Source organism: Hesperophylax consimilis, chromosome 21 (genome assembly GCF_061612785.1).
Source record: "Hesperophylax consimilis isolate HC1 chromosome 21, BYU_Hcon_1.0, whole genome shotgun sequence".
Taxonomy (NCBI): domain Eukaryota; kingdom Metazoa; phylum Arthropoda; class Insecta; order Trichoptera; family Limnephilidae; genus Hesperophylax; species Hesperophylax consimilis.
In genome coordinates, this window is record NC_142856.1 from 1,079,532 (window position 1) to 1,103,098 (window position 23,567).

Consider the following 23,567-nt stretch of genomic DNA (forward strand, 5'->3'; position numbering starts at 1 on the left):
TGTCGCTTGTTTGTTTCCATTAAGCTGGTAGGTGAGTTCATTGATGGCTAAGTAGGTACTGCGTCAACTTGTTTAATATCGTTATTCAACTCCGGGGTTAAAGCTGTCATTATTTCCTAACTCACAATCATCACTTTATCTGCTTTTATCGTGTGGAAAATCATCGTTTGAGGTTTGTAAATTTTACGTTTATGGTTATATTAGACTTGCCACATCGCAGCATCAGTTTACCGCCAAACCATTTAACATGAGATGCATTGATTGGGTATTGATGGTGTGATTCATCTCACAATCAGCCAGCCGTTCTTGGTTTTAGGTGAATGCGTGCTATGAATTATTACCCGTTTCATGTTTACGTTTTACGCCTAGTTCTTAGAACTTAACTTGTGAACCGTTTAGGATGATAATATATTCATTGTAAATTAGTTATAATATAATTATGTTGTCAAAAACTCAGAAAATAATAACGGTAACGGTCGTAGCTGGTACTATTTTCGATTTTCGACCTAGTTGCGTCATCTCTTGGGCCGGCTAGTAGCTATTATTTGTTTTGATTGAGGATTAATCCTTCCTCCCCATGGATTTGAGTCAACCGCGCTAACAACTGTGCCAAGGACCGACATTTATTTCGTATTTTAACTGCCGTAATGTCATACAATTTCAGAGAAATGCGTGTACGTCCGCTTGTGTACGAGTGCTAAATAAATACGAGTGATGAATACACAGAAAATGGAAAGATAACGGTAAGGTAACTGCTGAGATTTGAACCCAGATCATCTGGTCTTACCGGGAATGACGATTCTATCAATTAAGATGTTGACCCGATGAAAATGACGGAATGTAATTAGGTGGTAACTGCCAGTATTAATAGTATTACCTCCAAATTGGAGGATGTTGTTCAGATCTGAAAACGGCTATAGACTTTTCAACCCGCGTTTTTGATTCTGGATTCTTTGTCTTTCATCGGGCCGAAACTGAGAGTATCTGTCACTATTGATTTTATTTGTAATGTTTATTGAACTTTGACTGGTAAAGATATAAATGCAATGTCAATACACTCGCTGTTTAGTATTACAAGGTTGTGTAAAATTGCTATGTTAGTTAAATTAAGCGGAACGGTGTATCCTTTGATTTTAATTATATGATTCAATATTCACGATGATCGGAAGAAAGAAATTGTTAATAATTATAACGTCTTCTTCTTAGTAAACTATTTTATATAAGCATTAATATTTAAAAGATCCACAGTTCACTATGGGAATGATATTGCTATTGGATGCAAATAGTTGCGTCAACCTAAAAATTCTAGACAGATAACGCTGTGCAAATTTCATGACGCCAAAGCGTACAGACAGATTTGTGCTTCATGCAACTAGATTTCTGCTTCACGCAACCAAATTTATATTTCATGCTACCAGATTTCTGCTTCATGCAACCAGATTTCTGCTTCATGCAACTAGATTTCTGATTCATGCAACTAGGTTTTTGCTTCGTCCAACTAAATATCTGCTTCATGCAACTAGATTTCTGCTAAGTATTATTCATTTTGTATTATGTTTCATACACTAGATGTTGGTTGTATAAGGTACGCATTTGTAAAATTCTCCATTAATTAATTCGCTTTTAAAGTCGTTAAAAAGTCATAACTCATAACATAACGTCCGAAATAGTAATGTGAACACCCCGATGCAATGTTTGTTGACAACAGAGTTACGAAATGCCAACTTACAATTAGCCTTGACTGAGTTTTTAGAAGTGAATTTTATATTCATGTTAAAAATGTATGTGGTTGACATTGATTACACTTGTCATTAAATTTAGAACCGAAATTATGTAACTGTAATAATTTGACTAATTGCTTCGAAATATTATTATTTATACCTACGAGTGAAAAATTATCTTTCTATTGATGTAAAGTTTAATTTGTAATCTGTAATGATGATGTATTGTTTTTAAAACACTTCGTATTTCTGTGTGAAGATTCTAAACGCCTCTCTGTTTCATTTATAAAATTCAAATATATGAGCTACAAACTTTCAATTTCTGGCCTTAGCACCTAGCTGCGATGCACAACGTGTTATTTTTATCCCGTAATAATTGTAGGTATTTTTTACATCAATTTATTCTTGATTACGAAAGAAGTACATAAGTATCGTTGTCATACAGTAGTAAAATATGTAAATTACAAAAACCTTTGTAAATTATTGTAAACCAGTGCAGACCCGTAAAAACCACGGATAATCTGAATTCTCCCCCAAATCAGTTACAATTTTGAAAGTGGCAATTAAAATAATTAAAAAATATATATATTATATTATAGGTAGGTAGGTACTTTTACGCTTGTCTGAATTCTCCAAAGAAACACTTCCAATTTTGAAAATGATAACTCAAAGCAAAAGATCTAGGCTTCATTGAACCGGAGTTCAGACAGACATGAGTCACATACGAAAATAAGTAATTTTTATGTTTATTTATTTATATTGTGTTTTTACAGACGATCTAACTTACTTGAGAACAATCCAGTTAATACACAAATAGGTACAACAACTACAAAAATCTACTCAGACTTAGGATACATTATTTTCATACATCTAAATAAAGATTAAAAAATAAATCAAATAAAAATACAAAATTACGAAATTATGTGAAAGCTCTCAAATGACAAATTGTACAAAAGAATAGTAAGTGACACAAATAGAGACGCAAGTATTAATTTATATAATCAACGCAAAATAATTTTTAGCAACAGCAGAACATTTTTTCTGAATCCGTATAAATTATCGACGAAAATGTCTACTTCAGCACACTCTATCTTATTATATAGTCGACACCTTTGGGTCAGAGGGCTAAAATAGGCGATATTATTTTTAATGTATTCAGGTTATACATGCCACGGCGTTTTAATCGATGCGAATTCATTTATTTCGATATTGCTAACACATAATGCAGTTTGCAGATGGCCGTGAATTATTTTGTGTAAACACATTAAATCAGTCATAATTGTAATATATATTTTATGAATACCGCCCAAGAGTTCCAATACTTACAACTTTCGCCAGAAGTGGGGAGGAAGGTAAAGATTAAGAACGGGAAGTTCCTGGTTATTCCGATCTTTTATTGAATTGATCATATTTAACGTTATTAAAAAGTTTGATAATAAACGTGAAATAAAAAAAAAACTTTCCATGTTTCACTGATATCGGTCCGTCACCTTTGGCAGACATGCATAAGATAATTTGTACCAAAGTAACGCAACTTGCACAGGTAGTAACATTACAAATTACAGATTAATGTGTTGCAGTTATTCGACTTTCATACGGCTACGTATGTGCTATAATTAATTTTGTTCTAACTTGTTTCTAATCTCTTGTTGTGTTGTGAATATACCTGTTTTTCCGCTTTGTGCATGCCCTACGGACATGCTCCGCGAGAGTGAAGTCATCATCGATTGTTTATATCTTATAACAAGATATTCAGAGATTATCTGCGGTGTATATTGTAGTGAAGTAACACAACAGTTGGACTGATTTCGATGATCGACAATTTCAATGCATCAATTTTCATGATAGCCCTGATGAACGACCACGAAAAGTTGCTCCAGCCAAGAAAAAGCATCCTCCACAGTGCCCATTAAACAACGGTATCATATCTACATACATAAGCACACTTCACCGCAATCGTCGATTACACATCTGCCCTGATGATGGACACTGTAATGCTGTCCGAAATGTTGGCTAAAGAAGGAGGTAGGGAACATGGCATAATACCCCAAAAATAAATCACTATAATACTTTTGGCCGTGAAAATCTCAAATCATACCCCACCAACGAGCGACGATTCAATTCTGATTTTTTAGTCCCTCACCATGGCGGTACTGATAATAATTATGCTTCATCGTTTTTTGTAACTAATAGAAATAACGATATTCTCACTGGGATCTCTGGTGCTGAGGATTTCATTTACATATTATTAAAATTTAGTAATTTGGATAATTTAAAGTAATTATAAATATATTACATTTTTTTCGGAATGTTTCTCGGAACATCGCCTTGCATAACGCAGTGGGAGGGATGGATTCATACGTCCGTCACTCCTGGATACACAGACCCCCAGAATCCCACCCACCCGTCATGCCGTTTTCCTTCCCAGAACTTCCTCTTCCTAAAGAGATCCTCCACACACCATCCTCAAAGATGACATAAGCTCTAAGAGGAATGATTTTGAGCTAAAGTAAAAAGTTAAATAATATTTTAAATATATAAAATGGTGTTTTTTTGTTCAGTTGAGTGGTTTCGTTTTCAGTATGTATTAGGTGTTAATATATTATCTATTTCTGACCTCCCTTTGTTTTCTATCCACCTTTTTATTTGAGATTTAAATGTTATATATATATATTGTTAGTTTTGAATGAGGGTGGGATTTTGTTGTATAGTTTAGTACATAGTATAGGAAGCATTTTTGGCCAAAAGTTGTATTTGTAGTTGCTTGTTGGATAAGTTCACTGAGAGTATCTTCCACTTATAATGTATATGATTGACATCCATCAATTTGTGGCCACGTTTCCGCCCACGTGTACATGTACATGACGGTTTGATCACGTCAGGCGCCCACTCGAGCACTCCACCTCTGCTGAGTGAGTTGTTACATTACATTACATGATGTTTGATATAACGATGTTTTTTACATTAATCACTCTAGTTTCGCTTGAGTGACTCACGTCACTGGCGTTACATCACCTTAGATCGCTTTAATTCGGTTAGTTCGATATCACTGGGCCGTATGAATGGTAGATTTGGTGGAACCAACATTCGTTCGGTATCTCGATATGTGTGCAATTAAAATAATGTTAAACGATTTTTTAAAGATTAATCTTTAGGTACAGTAGAATCATTTATAGAGATCAAAGCGTTTTATATAACTCCATATCGCTCTCCATACAAACGTGTCATACCTGATAGGTGATAAATTATAAGCGTGGTCGTGGCGACGATTGCGATCGCCGTGATCTGATAGCCAGGCTATATTTGAAAATTATTCATCCTCCTCTCCTGCCGTAGGAGGAGAGGGGGCTAAATCAGTGCGAGCCCCGTGATCACGCGACTGTCATCTGTCAAAGTGACAGATCCCGTACAAAGAACTGACATCCGGCGGCAGTTCCCCAATTGATCTGACCCTTACCTGAGTAAGATTATAACATAGTGTGTCACCCCAACATATAATACGTATATTCCACGCCCAAATTATGCGCGCATAATAAGTCAAAGGCTTCATGCTAGTATAGTGGTGTACTGTATAGTATAACGTTGGCGGGCATTTCAAACCATTTCGAACCACTTTTAGCCACTATCGGTTTATAATTCATACGTGCGCTCTTTAAAATTATTTGCGTGTACTCGACAAAGGTTTTAGATAATGTGCATTTTAATTATTTTTTTATAACTATTAAATTTCCTTAAATACAATATAATTAAAAACCAATTGGTATCCATTTAATTAACCTCATAAACTACAAATTAGTTTCGATCGAGTTTTAATATTTTTATTCTTGTTGAACAGTTGAAAAGGAACTAATAATATTCTTGTCTAATTATATGATAGTCAAGAAGTAGCGTGCTGAAATTATTTGCGTTATTCTAAAAAAATTAAGAATAAAAAACCGTGCGTTTTCATAATGCTAGATCTTACCGTTACACTTTTGCTGCTTCTGACAGTTCAGATGTATGCTTTGTACCGACTTGAAATACGTATTTTGAAAGTAAATTTTTTGATATATATATTTTTTCTCCTTTTTCTAGCAACATATTTTAGACGTGATTTATTACCTTGCCACATCTATCGTAGGATTAATGTTGCCTTTTGGCTTTGTTTGTTTTTTATTATTTTAATTTATTGATGTAACTGATCGGCAAATCATTCAAATAGCTCTATTATGTATTTTATTTCTGTATTGGATAGGTTTTGTTGTACTATTTATTCAAGGCGCTAAAATCGGCTTGTATTTGATTTCTCTCGCGTTAGTTATTGGTGGAATTATTATTATTATTATCTTAATGAATGAAACTCGAGTTAGTGCATTGTTGTCTCCGTGTAAAGTGGGTCGGCGGGCGGCACACGGGCATTGTGTCTTGTGTCTTGCTTTGGTTCCCGACCTCACTGTACCTCACTGTACCTCACTGGGTGGGTACAGTGAGGTACAGTCAGTACAGTCAATACAGTCTAGCTGTGACTCTAAATCTCGTATCCAACCGACACACAATATTTATGCATATTTTAGTTTTTACAGTATTCTACTCTTTGAATAATAAACTGGTTAGATTTACCAACAGTTTTCTTATTGAAAATTTATGAAACAAACGTTATGGCGTCTTTGAAATTTAGAAGTTCCATAGAATTGAATTACAAATTTTGTGTAGACAAATCTATGAATTTTTCTCATTTATTTATCTTTATCACTTATAACTCTTAGAAAATTTAAAGATGGCATTAAAATTAATTAGATGTTATAAAAACAGAAACGTGGAATGCGTATTTAATTGCATTAAATAACCAGACGAAATTATAATAAAATAATTGTGGGCGCCAATTTTTTTCGTCATTTGATAATAATCTTACTACTGCTTCTCAGAAGCCAAAAAGGTAAAATTATGCATATCAGATAAATTATAATAATCCGACTTTATGTTTATTTTATTTATCAGGAAACTCCTCGCGAAAATAACACTCATCAACCAAACCGGTTTTAGTATTGAGTTGAATTTGATTTGAATACAAACGTCCTTGATCACTCAGGCTGACACTTTTCGTTTACTCGTGATTAGTGTTTATTTTGTGTTTTTTCCGCCAATATAATGCACTCTAAATTGCCAATAATAATATAATGTGTTTGCTTGTGAGAAACCCGCATCGTTCCTACGCCCGCCGAATGACTTGACGTTTCGTGTTTCAAATTTGTTATTGGATGGTTGTTTTTTCTGTTGACTATTGACCCGTCTAAACCCAACAAACACAATAATAATATATTATTATTGACATACGTGAGTTGTAAAAAGCTATTTTAAGGTTTAATGTTGGGTAACACTTTGTTTGGTTTTCTTACATCGAAGTTGAAAGATATTACGTGATTCAATAAAAAATGTTGTTTCTTGTATGTTTTCTGTAGTTTGTTTAGTGTTATGTTCGAGAAGACCTTTGCACAATGTTTATTAACAAGCATTTTGTCTTGACGAAAATGAACTATACTTTACAATGTAGTCGCAATATTGTATGCGAATCAGTTTCTAGTTTTATTGTGGACTGTAATCAATATTTGACACAACTATTGATGTGGTTAACAGTTAGAATTAGAAAGGATTCTTACCCACCCATAGTCTTTTCCGATTGATATTATGGACTTGAATGACACTGCTTTGTCATCACTGCACAAGCTTCCGTAATAGACTCGAATACAAGAACACTTTACGTGTACACTGCATTGGTTTTCTTAACAAACTATTAAGGAGGCTTGTGCAGTGATGATCGAGCAGTGTCCCTCATGATATCGATCGAAAAGACGTTAATGAAACGACCTTGAAAGCTTACTTAATAAATTATCAATATATTGACTCCATCGATGTCATTTCAATGAGTTTTCTATGTCAGAATCTTTGTCAGCTGCTGCTGTCAAACGGAGGATTACCCAGGAGTTGGGTTAAATGTTCCTCAAAGTTTGAAACTTTTACTCTCTTCTTTGTTTGTGGTTTTTGCCATAGTTATCAGTGAGTTATAAAAACTTTATCACGTTAATACTTACTTAATAAATTATCAATATATTGACTCCATCGATGTCATTTCAATGAGTTTTCTATGTCAGAATCTTTGTCAGCTGCTGCTGTCAAACGGAGGATTCCCCAGGAGTTGGGTTAAATGTTCCTCAAAGTTTGAAACTTTTACTCTCTTCTTTGTTTGTGGTTTTTGCCATAGTTATCAGTGAGTTATAAAAACTTTATCACGTTAAATGCTTATTACGTAATTCTCATATTTGCACTTGCCGTGCATTGAGCAAAGACCTCAAAAAACGACTACTTACAGGTCACATTATCCTCAATACCACCTGTGGATTATAGAATTGAGGTTATAGCAAATATAAAAAAAACACTAAATCAAAATCCATCGACCTCATTCGAACAAAAAACATTAAAAGTTTTCCTCAGATGTATCCTCAATCATTCTTGATGTCCTCAATAAGAATCGAAGCATCAAACAGACTAGTTCAGGTGACATTATCCTCAATCCTGAATCTAACAGAATGATTGGGGCTATCGTCAGCTGAGTGATGACGTCATAGCTGTGCGTCCTAAAAAGACGGTGTCAAATGCCGATCGGTCAACATTCTTGTCTCAAAAATGCCGTGGGGTTTTTTATGTCTATATTTTGATCGGAGTCCCGGATCTTCTGAACGCGTCAATATTATTCACAGCCGGCTTTGGCCGAAAACAAAATAGTCTCGCGCGCTTTTTACCCGTGTGTCATTGTCATGAATTTATTCACTAATTATGTCCATTTAAGCCTATTCAAATATCGGATTTAATTCAAAATGTTTGTAAAATTTTTAATATAAATCAAACAAACACATATAAAATAATGTATAGTATACTTGTGGCACGTTCCAGAGTGGAAGATTATTTCTCAGTATCGCCCTGGTGTAAAACCACCATTCATAATTGAAACGTTGCTTGAAACGGCTTCAGTCGTGCTTAGTTACCAAATCTGAATAGCCAGGCACTCCCCACCGTCCTCTACCCAATCCCCACTACCGTCAGCTTCACAACATACCCCAATTGGGTTTTCCATAGTCTCACTCGGTCCAGAATCAGTTGGGACTCTTGCGCGGCGTTCACATATAAAAATATCTTCAGCAAAAACCCCTGGATCGGTGTAATAATGTTTTTTTATTATTATTGGATTACTTGTAGTGCCATGTAGTATTGTTTCATCGCAAATTATGTTTTTTTTTTAAACTGACGTAAAACAAGACGAAACATTTTACATTCGTTTCAATTGCTGGATAAGAAAATGATTTCTATAAATTGTGTTGAAAAATCTTGCGAATATCTATTTACTGGTTAGGTATTTATATTTTCTGAATAATTATCGATTCAACAACGCACTGCACAGCCATATCTGTCTATAATTCGTTTTTACTGGTCGGTAATAATTGACCGTGAAAAATTCAATATTGGATAATTGACCATCAAATAATATTTCGGCAGTTACTTAACTCTTAAAGCGTATTGAATAGGCTTCAAAAAAAATCATCGTTACACAGGTAAATTATTTGATTGATTACGCAATATGGGGTTTTAGTAGCAAAAAGCAAACAGTGATCAAATTTTGAATACGAGACCAGTTATTCGATCGAAGGTTCAATTGTTAACCTTATTTGAAATTAGCTGGGGACAAATTTCTTATGTAAGTAATCTATGATTGGTTTTAACTTACATAACAACGTATGACATACAAATTAAATTCAATGAAGGTTGTTGTTTTTATCACAAAATGCAAAAATATATTGCTCAAATAGAAAAGAAATAGGTTAATTCGTTTAACATATAGGATCGACGATCAAATCGAATTAAAGTGCTTTTGGTTATGCAGTATACTATACTCTTCTCCATTAAATCCTACGTTAATATTAATTTATAACCGTTAAAATCGTGCTTTCATAACGTATAATGTCAGTTTCAAAATTTCACCTGAAATTGCTCAAAAAACTGGTCGGCTCAGTTTTGGATAACATGCGCTTGCGCATTAGCGATGCAAATTTTATTTTCCCGATTTCAATGCTTTGCACTGTAATTTTTGATAATCCCTGTTACAAAACAGCCGTGGGTTACGACCACTGATATGATTGGTATTTGTAAAAATATTTAAGATACGAGCGATCTGATAAAATATCAAGAATTCGGAGCAAGACTCATCTCGCACCACAGCAAACATTATTTTAAAGCTAACCAAACTATGTTATAAAAATCTTTCTTTTGCACATTTTTATTATGTGTATCTGTTAAATTGTTTGATTTTTTGACAGTTTGTCCCTCGAATCTATTTTTTCAAAGCCAATTTTTTTTTAAAAGAAAGACCAATATTCCCGGGTTACGAATAACCTGGCAATATTTGAAAATCTCCTACTGCTATCACAAGTGTGATGGAGGAATGAACCAGCTGAGGAATTGAACATACTACGCTTGGGTGGGACCCAAACGCGATGCCAACTGACGTGTTGGTATAGGCCAATTTTCGTTTATTTCATAAAACCTTGTAAAATATTTATTGAATTTCGACAGTCACCATATGGGCTAAATTCATAGTTTGGTTGTTGAAAGGTCCTTAGATAACCGAAAAGGCCTTTTCCCCTCATTTTCTAGCTTTATAAAGTGTCCTTTCACAAAGAAGCGCTTTAAAAACCAAGCGAGTTTTATGATTGAGAATCATGCGAGGTGGATATGTTAATTGTGTCTTCGACCAGCTGATTCCAGTCCGCATTCCATCTCTATGAAAACATTAAATATCGCCGTGTTTTATTTATCGGTCAACCATCATCCCGGATGTTAGCCAAAAAAATCTACTATTTTGTTCGTCACTTTTCGTTGCGAATATTTGAAAAAATTTCATCGTTTCTTTAATAAAATGAGTATAGATTGTAGATTTAAAAAAAAAACAAACGTGCCTAGCATTAGCAATAACTACGACGAAAAAATGTCCAAAGAAACACCACCGCATTCTCGTTTTCAATTAGTGTGTATTCAGTGTTGTCCAATTTAGCACCCATTTTTATTAGGATAATTTATAATATTAATATCATTATTTATTATTTTTTTACCAACCGCTGCGGTATTTGAAATTTTGAATTGTCGTTCATTGTCATTTTCGTAATTTTGTTCTGTCACTGGCTTTCCTATTTCATTGTTTTATATCCGCCGATGTTACGAATATAAAAGTAAAATTGTGTTCTAAGCAATCTGACTGCATGCGATATGCGATACCAAACCAAACCTTAAGAAGGCCGCGCAGGTTGCGAAAAAAAACTACGGAATGTCGAAGCTCTTTTGTTCTAGTTGTATGTTTTTTCTTCTCCATGACGAAATAAAAATGAACCGTTGATTATTAATTTGTTGCTCGAAGCAATTTTAAAACCTAAGTGCTCGGCCATTCTAAATATTAATTCTGATATTTTGTTATTTATTTTTTCGTTCTTTTGATGTCTGTTATTTTTTACAATCAACACGTCATTATTATTATTAAAAACAGTTATTGTTTTACGTTCTTTGTTTAAACAAACTTCATTCTTATCGATAATGGTTACTTTCAATAAAATGAAGTTCAAGTCGTAAAACAATGTAAAAGTACTTAAAACTGTATAACTACATTTCAAAATTTTGCCCTTTTAGTGAAATATATATATTATAATGCTATGTTTATAATAAGTGGCTTTATCGCGATTTAAAATTAACAAGGGAAAGTGGGTTTGTATATATTTACATAAATTTTCATCCATAATCTGTTAAATAACCAATTCTTACGTTTATTTGAATCCGCACCATTCTGCTGGGAAGTATATTTCTTCGTGTTACTTCTGAGGGTGTAACTACCTGTTGGAAAAAAATCAGCAATTTGTCGCTGCGGACATATTCTTTCAACGAATCACTTTTCGCGTTATTATTTCTGTCTTATCAATCAATTGAAAATACGAATTCACTTTTATTTCGATATCACAATAGTAGCAATGTATTATTTCCTTGGTATCATCTTCGACTGTTTTTAATTTTTTCACTGAATATAATTACGAGTCCCTTTATCACTTGTCGTCCTTTCTTTAGGCACGCTTCGAATCGACTGACAATTAATCAATTAAAACTGGGGGGGTTTTAAATTCTCCCACTCCAATTGAAAATCGTTCAAGTTCAAATGTTGCACACATTTATAAAATTCTCATTTATGAAGTCAACATTGAAATGGTCGAGTCAATTTGAATTATATCATCGATGTTTTTGACGATCCGGCGCCTGAGTATCGAGTGGTCGGTTGCTTGCGAAGGCTCTTGCGCGATACGTGCTATCGGTTCGGCGTGTACCGCGCGAATGGGTCTCCTGGAGGGGCGCCGCCGTATATATGCGACGGCCGAGATATCGGCGTCTCCACGCGTCCCGAACTTCAAAACATACACACGGCTAAACGGTCTGGAATGTTCGATTTATCCATGCGTCTTGAATAATTATAGCTTTTATGTATATTATTCACCGCAGTCCCCGCAGGGAGATATCGTCACCTGCTATTATTGTACTAAAGTTCTCGTAAACTATTTGATTAAAATTATAGGGGAAGGTGCGAACATATTATAAATAAGGCAAATTAATGTATAAGTTCTTATGTTTATTATATCGGTACGTATGATTTGCCGTAAGATATGTATTATAGATACTTTGACATATCTATGTATATATTTTTTAAATAAACAGATACAAATCAGAAACAGATTCAGAGTTATTAATAGAGATGATAAGTATATCAAAAGATAAACTATAAAGCAGAAATCAGTTTTCTGAAGAAGTAACAACCCTCATGTCAATGCTACTAATTTCCGCTCGCCAAACAATTTTCTTGTTGTTATTCAATCGCTTCAGAATTATTATCCTCAACTAGTTGTTAGAGTGAACTAGAGTCCCGCCCTTGTGGAACACCTTGCAATTATTTCTGCACTGTATGGAATAGAGTTGATCTCGTGACCCAAGATCAGAGAGCAAGAGGATCATCTCTGCATAACGGAGTTGTAGAAACGAAGCAAAGTCTGCAATTCTAAATGAAAAATCCATCTAAACCAATTATAATTTCTTGTTACGTTTAACTTGGACTCTAATCCAACCCTTGTAGAACACCTTCGCATTTTTTAAATTTAGTTCAATTCTTGACCTAAGATCAGAAAGCGAGCGAATCTTCTCTACACCACAAAGCGTCGATACAAAATCCACAAAGCAAATTGAAAAAATCAAACCAAACGAACGATGTTACGTATTCTTTCTTTTTTCTTGACGGTCTCAATGATCGAGTTGTAAGGCTTTCGACTAGCAATCCGTAAGTCGCAGTTTAATACCGGCGTGCGCATGTAAATTGTACTTGATTGATTGGTATTATTTCACAATTTATTTGCGGCATGTTCCAGAATAGAAGATGCTCTCAATATAGCCCTAGGTACGACCACTATTTAGAATTGAAACGTTGCTTGAAATGGCTTTAGCTGTGTTTGGTGACAAGACCTGAATAGCCAAGTACTTACCCACCTTCCTCTTACCCATTTCCTTCTCCTCCCACTACCTCAAGCCTCACTCCTAAATCGGGGATGTCAGTCTCACTGACTCCAGACGGTAGCTAGCAGTTGGGACTCTTGTGCGGTTTTCGCATGAAAAAATACTCTCAATAAAGCCCTTGTAAGTAAGTCCACCAGAAGTTTGACACAATCCACAAGTTTGGTGACCAGACCATACCCATGTCCTTAATCACCTTCCTCTGTCCCATCTTCTTCCCCTCCAACTACCTTCAGTCTCACAACATATCCCAATTGGGGATGCCAACAGTTGGGACTCTAGTGCGGTATTCACATAAAAAATGAATCAAAGGACTCTATTGCCTCCATTTTTTTAATGGACTTAAATCCCGCCCCTGTGGAACACTTTCAATTATTTTTAAGATCAGAATTATCTACACCACGGAGCCAAAGCATCGATACAAAGTTCACAACGCAAAACGAAAGAAATCGAGCCGTGTGAGCGATGTTGTTATGTATTCTTTCGCCTTTGCAGGAATTTATAAATAGCCAACGAGTTCGGCCTTTGAGCCCCCAGAACAGCAGAACAGGTTTACGCAATTATAAGGCAATATATTATGTTTTGCTCCGTGGAAAAGGGAGTTGCCCTTTTTTGCCGGCGAGATTCCACGGAGCGGACTCTGCCCCGACTCGCCACATCCGGTTCTGTTATTTCAGGCGGGTCGTAACACTGCATCCTTAAACTTAAGTGTCGACGCCGACTGATGAGGGTGTTTTACGTCATTTTCATGTTCAATGCACAAATGTGCGCTTTTTCCCCTTAAAAAATTCGAACAAGAAACAAGATGATATTTTTCATTTTAAATGTGAATTCCGCGCAGGTAGCCCAACTGCTCCTAACCGTCTGGAGACATTTGAAACTTTGGCATCCCCAATTGCTAGACTGAAGGTACTGAGGATGGGAAGAAGAAAGTGGCTATTCAGATCTGGTCAGCAAACACGGATAAAGATAATGAATAGTATTTTATTTAATTAATTGTGAAAAAAAAACGCAAATTCATCAAATAACATTTACTTGTGCATGTCGGAATTTGAACCCGCGACCTCCGGATTCGTAGCCGAGAACCACTGCTACCGTCTGGATACTGATTTCCTGATTCACTTCAGACGGTTTATCTTGTGGGATAACTTGTATAACGGCGCTGTAGAGATGTCACATTATGAACATTTACAATGCTACTCCGCATTATGTTATTTGGAGATAATCTTATTATTGAACAACATAATATAGCGCGTAGAATAGTATAACTCATGTTTTAATGATCGATTTGTTTTTATAAAATTTATTTTTTCTCAACGAAAATAGCATTTATAAAAATATTTCCTTCCACTCGATTGCATCATATTTATACAAAACAATTATTGGCATTTATACTTTATATTTTTTTAAACGCTTCTTCAAGACTTAATCAGCATTACAGTGGTCAGATTTTTTTTACACAACTACGAAGGTGGCAAAATTGTTCAATCAGTGGTTTTCCCTGCAGCGGATTTCCATAAGTAACAAAATAAAATATACACACTTTGTAAACAGACAAAAAACATCTGTTACACGGTCGAATTGGCAGCGAATCTGGCGAGACGAATGTGTCGATGTCTTCGGGATCCAAATCCCACGGAAATTACAGAGCGTTGAACCGTCGCAGGAATTTTCATTGGACCTTGCTATAGATTTTTCTATGACGTGGTGTAATTCTTTTGTCAATATATTTATAATCAACATTATAATGGTGTTATAATTTAAGCCTCCTCTCCCCGAGGTCTCGGGTTTTCCACAGATATAATTTATTTGTTCGGTTTACCGGACGTCAACACCTAATTTGTATTTTAAAAGCGCTATGATTTTTGTTTGTGTCAAAATTATTCGTATCGCAAATCTACACATTTACCTAACCGACACTAGCCCACATTCTTCTCGTTTCATTTCCACAACCGATAACAATAAAGCATTTAATAACAAACTGCCATACCGAACTTAAAAGTTAAATTTAACGTTAACACGATGACTGCTTCCTGCACCTGTATTTTATCAAATAGGAGTAACGATTAGCATACAATATCAGGTGGTCGTCAATTTCATTCTCTTTTCAGATATGAAATTAATGTCTTTTAACAAAAACGATCACTCCCATACGAGATTTTTAAAGCAGAAGCCGGTGCTTACAAATCAAGTATGTAATTATCCTTATAATTATCGATTAAGTAGGTATCTAATTTAATATATTATTTCTTAACAGAAAATTATTGTCTTCTTCAAAATTGGAATTATAATTTCCCATGATATATCACATTTTTGAAATACACTACTTTTAAAAATATACGTGTTTTTTGTGCTCTCTTGCCATTTTTTGTTTATAACAAAACACATTTATTTACGTTTTCATTCATTTCTATTCTCTTACATACAGTTACAGAATAAGAGCCAGTGAATGCAAATCAAAATCAAAAAATCAAAATGCTATAATAATCAGTATCTGTATGGGAACCTTTGCTGATGTGTTCGCATGTTTTAGGTGTTATTATGCCGTGATAAGTAAAAACACAGCACCGTCCTTCAGATTCTCGGAGGATTCTGTGGTTCCACACATGGCGGCAGAATTGTATACATATTAGGTTAGTAGCAACTACATCATAATATTACATAGACACAATGCAGTAACAATTATCTGTAACTTTGCCAGTGTGGCATGGAAAATGAGACTCTTGATCATGTTTTCTTTAATTGTAAAAATCATTCATCTTTCAAAGGCATTTATCGTTTACTTATAAAAATCACCCACCAATCTCCTCTTAGTATTCCTTATTTACTTTCTCTCAACAATTCTCGCATTTTCTCAGTTCTATACAAGTTCATAGACTTGAATGACTTCAATATTTGAGATTTCCTATTCCCGTATAGATTTCCCATAAAATTATAACCATCTCCCTTAACTTTAACGGCACATAGCACTCTCTTTAGGGTGAATTGCCTAATACAAAAAAATAAATTATCTGTAACAAAAATCAAAGGATACTTAATGAACTCTACTATGATTCAGTTAGACGAAAAGAGAATAAAACAAAAGTTACCAACTAACTAACCACCACGCACGTTTTTCCGCAGGGGTAGGCAGAGAGAACTGACCACCAAACAACTCGGTCTTGGCACACACGCCTTGCCTCATTCAAATTCATACAGTGTCTCATACATACTCTTACAAATCAAAAAAAATTCTGATTGTTCTGAAAATTCTTCTGTTATTCTCACTCTTTACATGGCCCGACTCAAGTGTTTGGTTCACTTGATCGTGCCATGTCTTCCTTTGGGCGTCCCCGATTTCTTCTATCATTGATATTCGCGTCATATATTCTCCTTACGCTAATTTCTTCGTTCAGTCGCTCTACATGCCCAAACCATCTAAGCGTCCCTTTCTTAATCTTTCTCATTACGCTAACATCAGCCTCGCATTCCTTGCGAATCTCCACATTTATCACGTGATCATTCACGATTTTACCACGCATACGCATAGGGGATTTCTACTCTCATCCTTCCTCTGTCAATTCCATGCCTCACTGCCATATATCAGGGCAGGTATCAGCAATCCATTGTGGACTGCTAGCGTGCAAAACAAAAGTAGACGATAATTAATGCAACAATTTAAAAACATTACCGAACAATTATACAACGATAATCTATTTAGTAGAACTAATAACATATTGTACACGCTAATTAAATTGTTCAATGTTTGGTTTGGGGTGAATAGCTTTTGGAAAAAAACGTCTATCTTTAATTTTGAACCATTCTGTGATCTGTTTTTTATACCAATGTTTACTCTATTGATTGCGCAGGCATTTGTATGCTAATTCCACCGCTTGCGTCGTCCATAATTCACCGCGGGTTCGTCGCCACTGCATAACAAGCGACCCGTTCACGCAACCACCGCGACCGCTCGGTTATGTCAGGTTTTGCTCGGTTTGGTGGCTGCTCGACAGTCCTCGCTGGTCGAGAGACAGCTCATCGAGAGTGATGGGCCGGCGGTCGATTACACGAACATAATCCAGATCTGTTAGTCAGCATTTTGGATTGTGCGGTATATATATTTTTTTTTCTTTATTAAATAATTAATCAATTTACAGAGTGTAATCATTAATGTTAACTAAAATAATTCATAAACTTAGTTTTCACTGCTTTTGATTTTTTAATGTTCCTCTTCTATAGAAGCTGGCGCTTGAAGAGTGCTGAGCATCAAGACGAAGAATAATTATATTATTATGTTATCGTTAATTTCTATTTTGTTATATGCTTAGATTCACATTTCTTTTATATCTAGCGCAGACCCATAAAAAATCACTTGATATTTTAATACCTAATTGTAGGATTTGTGAAGCATTTATAAAATATTTTGCCTCACGATAATTGAAAAAAATAATTAAGAGTGACGTTGAATGAACACCTTTAGTAAACTTTAAAAATCTTTAGTGATTCAGATTTCGATCTTTTAATCTGTCGAATATAATCACTATAAAAATAGAATTATTATTAAAATATAACAATTTTGATACCAACATTATCTCGCTCTGTTCCCACGATCAGTTCCAATTTTGAATATGAAAAGTGAATAGTAAGGTATCTGTGTTTCCTCCCTCCTACACCATGGGTATCTTCAAGAGCTCCGCCACATAGCATCCCCAAAGATGACATAGGCCCTGAGAGGAATTATTTTCCCAGGGCAAAAACAAAAATTTTAACAATTACGCAGGAATATTTCACATCACGCACATGAACCGAAATTAGTATTTATCATTTACGGAATTCTTTACGTCTGTCTTTTTTTTATATCATTTGCGCACTAGAGCCCCAACTGCCCGTATCCAGTAAAACTAGCTTCCCAACTTGAAATATTCTGCTAGGCTGAATCGAATGATGAAGGGATGGTTGAGACTATTCAGATCTGGTCACTAAACATGGTTTAAGCCATTTCATTCAAAGTTTTATGTTATCCTATCCTTCAAGGTGTTTGTTTTTGTTCAGTGGTGTTGATTTTTCTTGTATAAATTTGTCATTCTTCTTCGTTAATTTTGTGATTTTTATTTTTGTTGCGCTTTTCACTTTGGTAATAAAAAAGTTAGTGGCGTCTTTTTTTTAGAAAAGACATTTTTACTAAACATAAATTGGTGACTAGCATTTGAGATTGATTTTCTTCAACCCTTAACCAGGTTTTGGTCATCGGGTGACCTTAAATTATCAAAAAAAATATTTTCGGTTCGATGAACTCAAAATTGCTTTGAATTTAAATGTCGTTTCAAAATTGAAATCAGTTGTGTGAAGAATGATTATTCAGACAAGCGATGAAGTATATTAACAAACCTACCTATAATATTTGAACCAAAAACATTTTTATATGGCGTTTTCAAAATTGGAATTATAACTAACTAACTAGCTAACCATCACACACTTTTCCCGCAGGGGTTAGGCAGAGAGGACAACTGTTAACCGACTTTGTCTTGGCTCACACTCCTTGCCTCAATCACATTCGTACATACGTCTCATACATACTCTTCTACTTTTCTGACTCTTGAAATGGCCCGACTCAAGTTTCTGATTCACTTGATCGCGTCATGCCTTCCTCGGGCGTCCCCGACTTCTATCATTCACATTTGCGTCATATATTCTCCTTACACTCCTTTCTTAGTTCATTCGCTCTACATGCCCACACCACTTGAGCATCCCTTTCTTGATCTCACTCATTACGCTTACATCATCTTATCAGCCTAGCACCCTTTGCGGATCTCCACTCCTCACACAATCATCCATTGTTTTACCACACAACGTGTCAGGGTTCTCATTTCTACAGCATTCAGTCTACTTTCATCCTTTCTCTGCCAGTTCCATGCATCACTGCCATACATTAGGGTAGGTATCAGCACTCCACTTGTAGACTGTTAGCTTTGATTCTTTGGACACTTTTTAGTTTTAACAATAGTAAAACTTTTATTTGAAACGATTTATTTTTTAATTTTAATTTTTCACGAGTCTGCTTTAGTAATTATAATTAGCTAATTATTAATTAGAATATTTCAATGTTTCGATTGTGACCATCGCTACCCAGAGCGATAAATATCTCAAATTTCCACCCTGCGTTACCTAAATGACTGTACATGACTTTTTTGTTGGGAGGCTTGCCCGCTAAATTTATCTTGCTGTTATTTTTACACGGGGCTATTTTAAGACTTCCTCTGCCCCGGGGTTGCCCGCGGTTCTGAGAACGTGCGATCGCGTTACGTCGCATTCCACGCACGGAACCTGCAACCAACAAAACCAGCCAACACCGGCCATTTCCAGAATCACACTATATATTGCGTACCCACCTATCTGCAGTCCGTCTAGAAAGTGAAGAAATTACCTAAAATGGTGCATTTTTTTTGTTAGTGTGGCAACACCGATTTTAGAACACACTTATCTGAGTAAAGTAAAATGGGAGGTTATGATTTACTCCATAAATTGGCAATTAATATTGGACAGAAAAAATGGCATACCCAACTCGTAAATTATTTTATCCGTTTTTTTAAATTTGATGGAAGTTCATTTTTTTAATTTATGAGAGTGCGTGTTTCATCGACATATTTTTTTAAAATTTGATGAAAGTGCGTTTTACATCGACATATTTTTGAAATTTGATGAAACTGCGTGTTTCATCGACATATTTTTGAAATTTTATGAAACTGCGTGTTTCATCGACATATTTTTTAAATTTGATGAGAGTGCGTGTTTCATCGACATATTTTTTAAATTTGATAAAAGTGATCAAAATATTTATTGAATTAATAAATGAAAGCCAACCAGGTTTTGCTAATATCAAGATTCGTCAGGGCTATTATATTATATCAGTTAATAAGCGAAACCTGGTTGGCTGTCATTTATTATTTCAATAAAGTGGTGTATTTCAAAGTGTGTTTTTTTCATTTAATATATGATTTCACACCCCAAAGTTTATAATACTTTTTCGCTGGAATATTAAATTTCACTTCACGCATGCACAGATGCGCCGCTAACCGAAATTAGTATGTTTAATGATGTGGGATCATGTCCTTCCAACAAGTTCCACTAATTTTCATGTTGACTTGAAAAATGTTCTGTTGGACTACAGTTACAGTGCTTTTTTAAAAGTGCTACATTTTCCCTTTGAACCGTCTTGGTGTTGCCATTTAAAACAATTTAAACCATCTCAGCGCCCTCCATTTTTTCTAAACCATGATTTAATGTGCTTCGTCGTGACCAAGAACTGCGGAGCCTCACTATCGGAAGATAACAATCTGCAACACACCACACATGCCTTCACGAGTCCCGCAGAGACCCGTGTCATCCTTGAATGCATTATTTATCCTGTTCGGCCCGTCCACATCCGACTGACGCTCGATTCGTCTTGCTAACATTGAGGTACAATTGGGTTACTGGCGCGCCAACTTCAAGTGCTCCTTGAGTTATTTAACATTAAAAGGCCAATTTACACGACTACTGACTATGGTCAACCCCTATGAAAGGTTATACGATTACTTTCCCTATTTTTTCCACTACGACTTGTACAATATCTCAGCGTGCATGTCGACATTTTGAAGTTATTCTGTGCCCGACGAGCGCTTGTAACCGACTGAAGCCTGTGGTATCTCACAGCGGACAATGAACCGATGTTTGTGGCCCGTACTTAGAACGCCAATGTTGGTTCTAAATATATTCCTCAATGCTTGTTACGTTGCGTTTTTGCATCGGTTTGTCAGATTTGATCGTGTCGGGCATTCAGACAATACGCCCTGCGTCTTGATCGATATGCTTATATTTAATTTGCATGTGTTCTTTTTAGTTGTAACAAAACCCATTTTTTCTATAATCTTAATGAGAATTCTAAATAACATATCGATGGATATGTCTTGCGATGTATTTAGGTTGATGACTCTTTGTTAGTAACTTTTAAGGTTTTAACTAACGACCCTCCATTTTCCCAGAAAAACTCTTTTATTCTAAATTTAGTTACTTTAATATGATGGTACGTTTTGAAATATTCAGAAAAACTGTTAAAAGATCCACATTCTCTGAGAGGACGTTTCTTCCAGACTTTTTCAACAACTATTTTCTAAACCTATGCCAATGGTATCTGAACATATATTATCTGCCAAGTTTCAAAACAATCACTTATTTCAACCTCAAAAGTCAGACAGACGGCCTCCGTGGTCGCGGGTTCAAATCCCGGTGTTCGCAAGTAAATTTTATTTGATGAATTTCTGTTATTTCGAAATTTATTCTTTAAAAATATTATATTGTATATTTGCAGCACGTTAAAAGTGGTGAAGATACTCGCGGTATCGTACTTGTGTAAGACCACCATTCAGAATTGAAACTTTGCTCGAAATGGCTTTAGCCGTATTTGGTGGCCAGATCTGAATAGCCCACTACCTATTGTACTACTACACCCTCCCACTACCCCAATTAGGGATGCCAAAGTCTCTGGCTCCGGACCCTAGGGGAGCAGTTGGGACCCTTATGCGGTATTCACGTTTCATGAAGATAACTGGACTACGTCTATTTAGCTAATTTGGGGAATTTCTTTATCCAAATTCTCCACCTGCAACTTGCCAACACGTTCACCTCACGAAACGTAAATAACTAAATCACCTGCCGTGAGTTATAGGTCCCCGATGACGGGCGACCGTTCCGCGAGGTGTTAGGTAGCCAGCGGCGGGCATCGAACCCTATCGAGTCCGAAGAAGCATGATGCCTCTTTTTAAAAATTGGATTGACTGCGCGCAGAGACAAACGGGCCACCGATTATTATATAGATCAGAAGGTTATGATTATTGACTTTTTTATTTAACCGATGGAAAGAATCCGTCATTATTGACAGTTCAAACAATAATTCTTATCATCTGAAAACATGTCTTCATCAAGTCATCTCCATAAATATGTAATTAAGTAAAAAGAGGTGGTTTATACAAAAAATCTATCTATCTTTGTTAATAAATAATTAATTAATTAAATTTGACCCGTGGGAACTAAGTCATAACTAAGAACTAAGACAGAATTTGAAATAAAACTTGAAACTATTTTTTTTAATAAAGTAAACCTATTTAAACCTATCCATAAAATAGTAAACAGTAAAAAAAATAATATAAAAAATACTCTTATGTTTTATTAATATGAATCAATCAATCTTGGTAAGAACCGTCAAATATAACCTTTTCACAGCCCGCAACATTTGTAAATATGTAAATAATAATTAATTGTCGTTAATCAATAATTTACGTCGTTTTCGTATACTAGCTAAGAACCTTCAAAGATAAGCCATTAAACTTTAGCATTAAGGGGGTGACCGATTACTCTATACGCATCAACGCGTTTTATATAACTCCATATCGCTCTCCATACAATTCCATACAGACCTCTCACACCTGACAGATATTATAAGTGTGGGCGTGGCGACGATGATGCGCTGTAAACTGCTAACCAGGCTATATTTGAGAATAATGCATCCCCCTCTCCTGCCATAGGAGAGGAGGTCAGATCAATTCACGGAGCCCCGTGATCACGCGGCTGTCATCTGTCAAGGTGACAGATCCCATACAAAGAAATGATATTCCGCGACAGTTCCCCAGTTGTTACCCCTCTCCCGAGGAAGATTATAGAGTAGCGTGATAACTTGTAATACGTTTAGGCCATGCCCAAATTATGGGTATAGGGTAATGTGTCTTAGGCTTTACGTCGTTTTCTAGCTTTTTACGGCGCCCTTTAGGTGATATTTCACAAATTTGGACGATTATTATGACTACTAGCGAGCGCAGTCCCGTGAATAATAATTACGGGATATTTTAGTTGTAGGTTTTGTGAAGCTGCAAGTATTTATAAATTATTTGCCCCACCATCCTTGCCTTTCAAAATCAAATATTGTCGGGTTTCTTTACAAAATAAATATTTTAATTTTTATTTGGGTAATTACCCAAATGCGAAATTGGCGATCAAAATGTAATGACTTTATCAGGTGATTAAACCAAGGCGCCTCTTCGAATCGCCTTAATGAATTTTCGTCTCATTTTTGACTCGTAATTAATTTATGTGTAATTATGAACCGCAATGAAATGGTGATTTTTTGCAAAATTTCGTGCATTACTTCAGAAATGCTTGAAAATAACCATAAATAACGAAAGTAATTAAAACCTCTTTGCCATTAAATAATATTATTAC

General features: G+C 35.4%; 2 protein-coding genes across 2 annotated transcripts in view; one reads left to right on the top strand and one right to left on the bottom strand.

Moving 5' to 3' along the window:
* The window catches only part of LOC149413472 (uncharacterized), a 57,977-nt gene extending 45,850 nt beyond the window's left edge, over positions 1–12,127 (bottom strand). The window contains exon 1 of the mRNA XM_089644534.1: positions 11,559–12,127. Coding sequence (XP_089500660.1) covers positions 11,559–11,579 — 21 coding nt within the window. The 5' untranslated portion in view covers positions 11,580–12,127. The remainder of the gene's footprint in view (positions 1–11,558) is intronic.
* Naa15-16 (N-alpha-acetyltransferase 15/16) overlaps positions 1–23,567 on the top strand; it is a 267,380-nt gene that overhangs the window by 69,426 nt on the left and 174,387 nt on the right. The gene's annotated exons all lie outside the window — the stretch shown is intronic.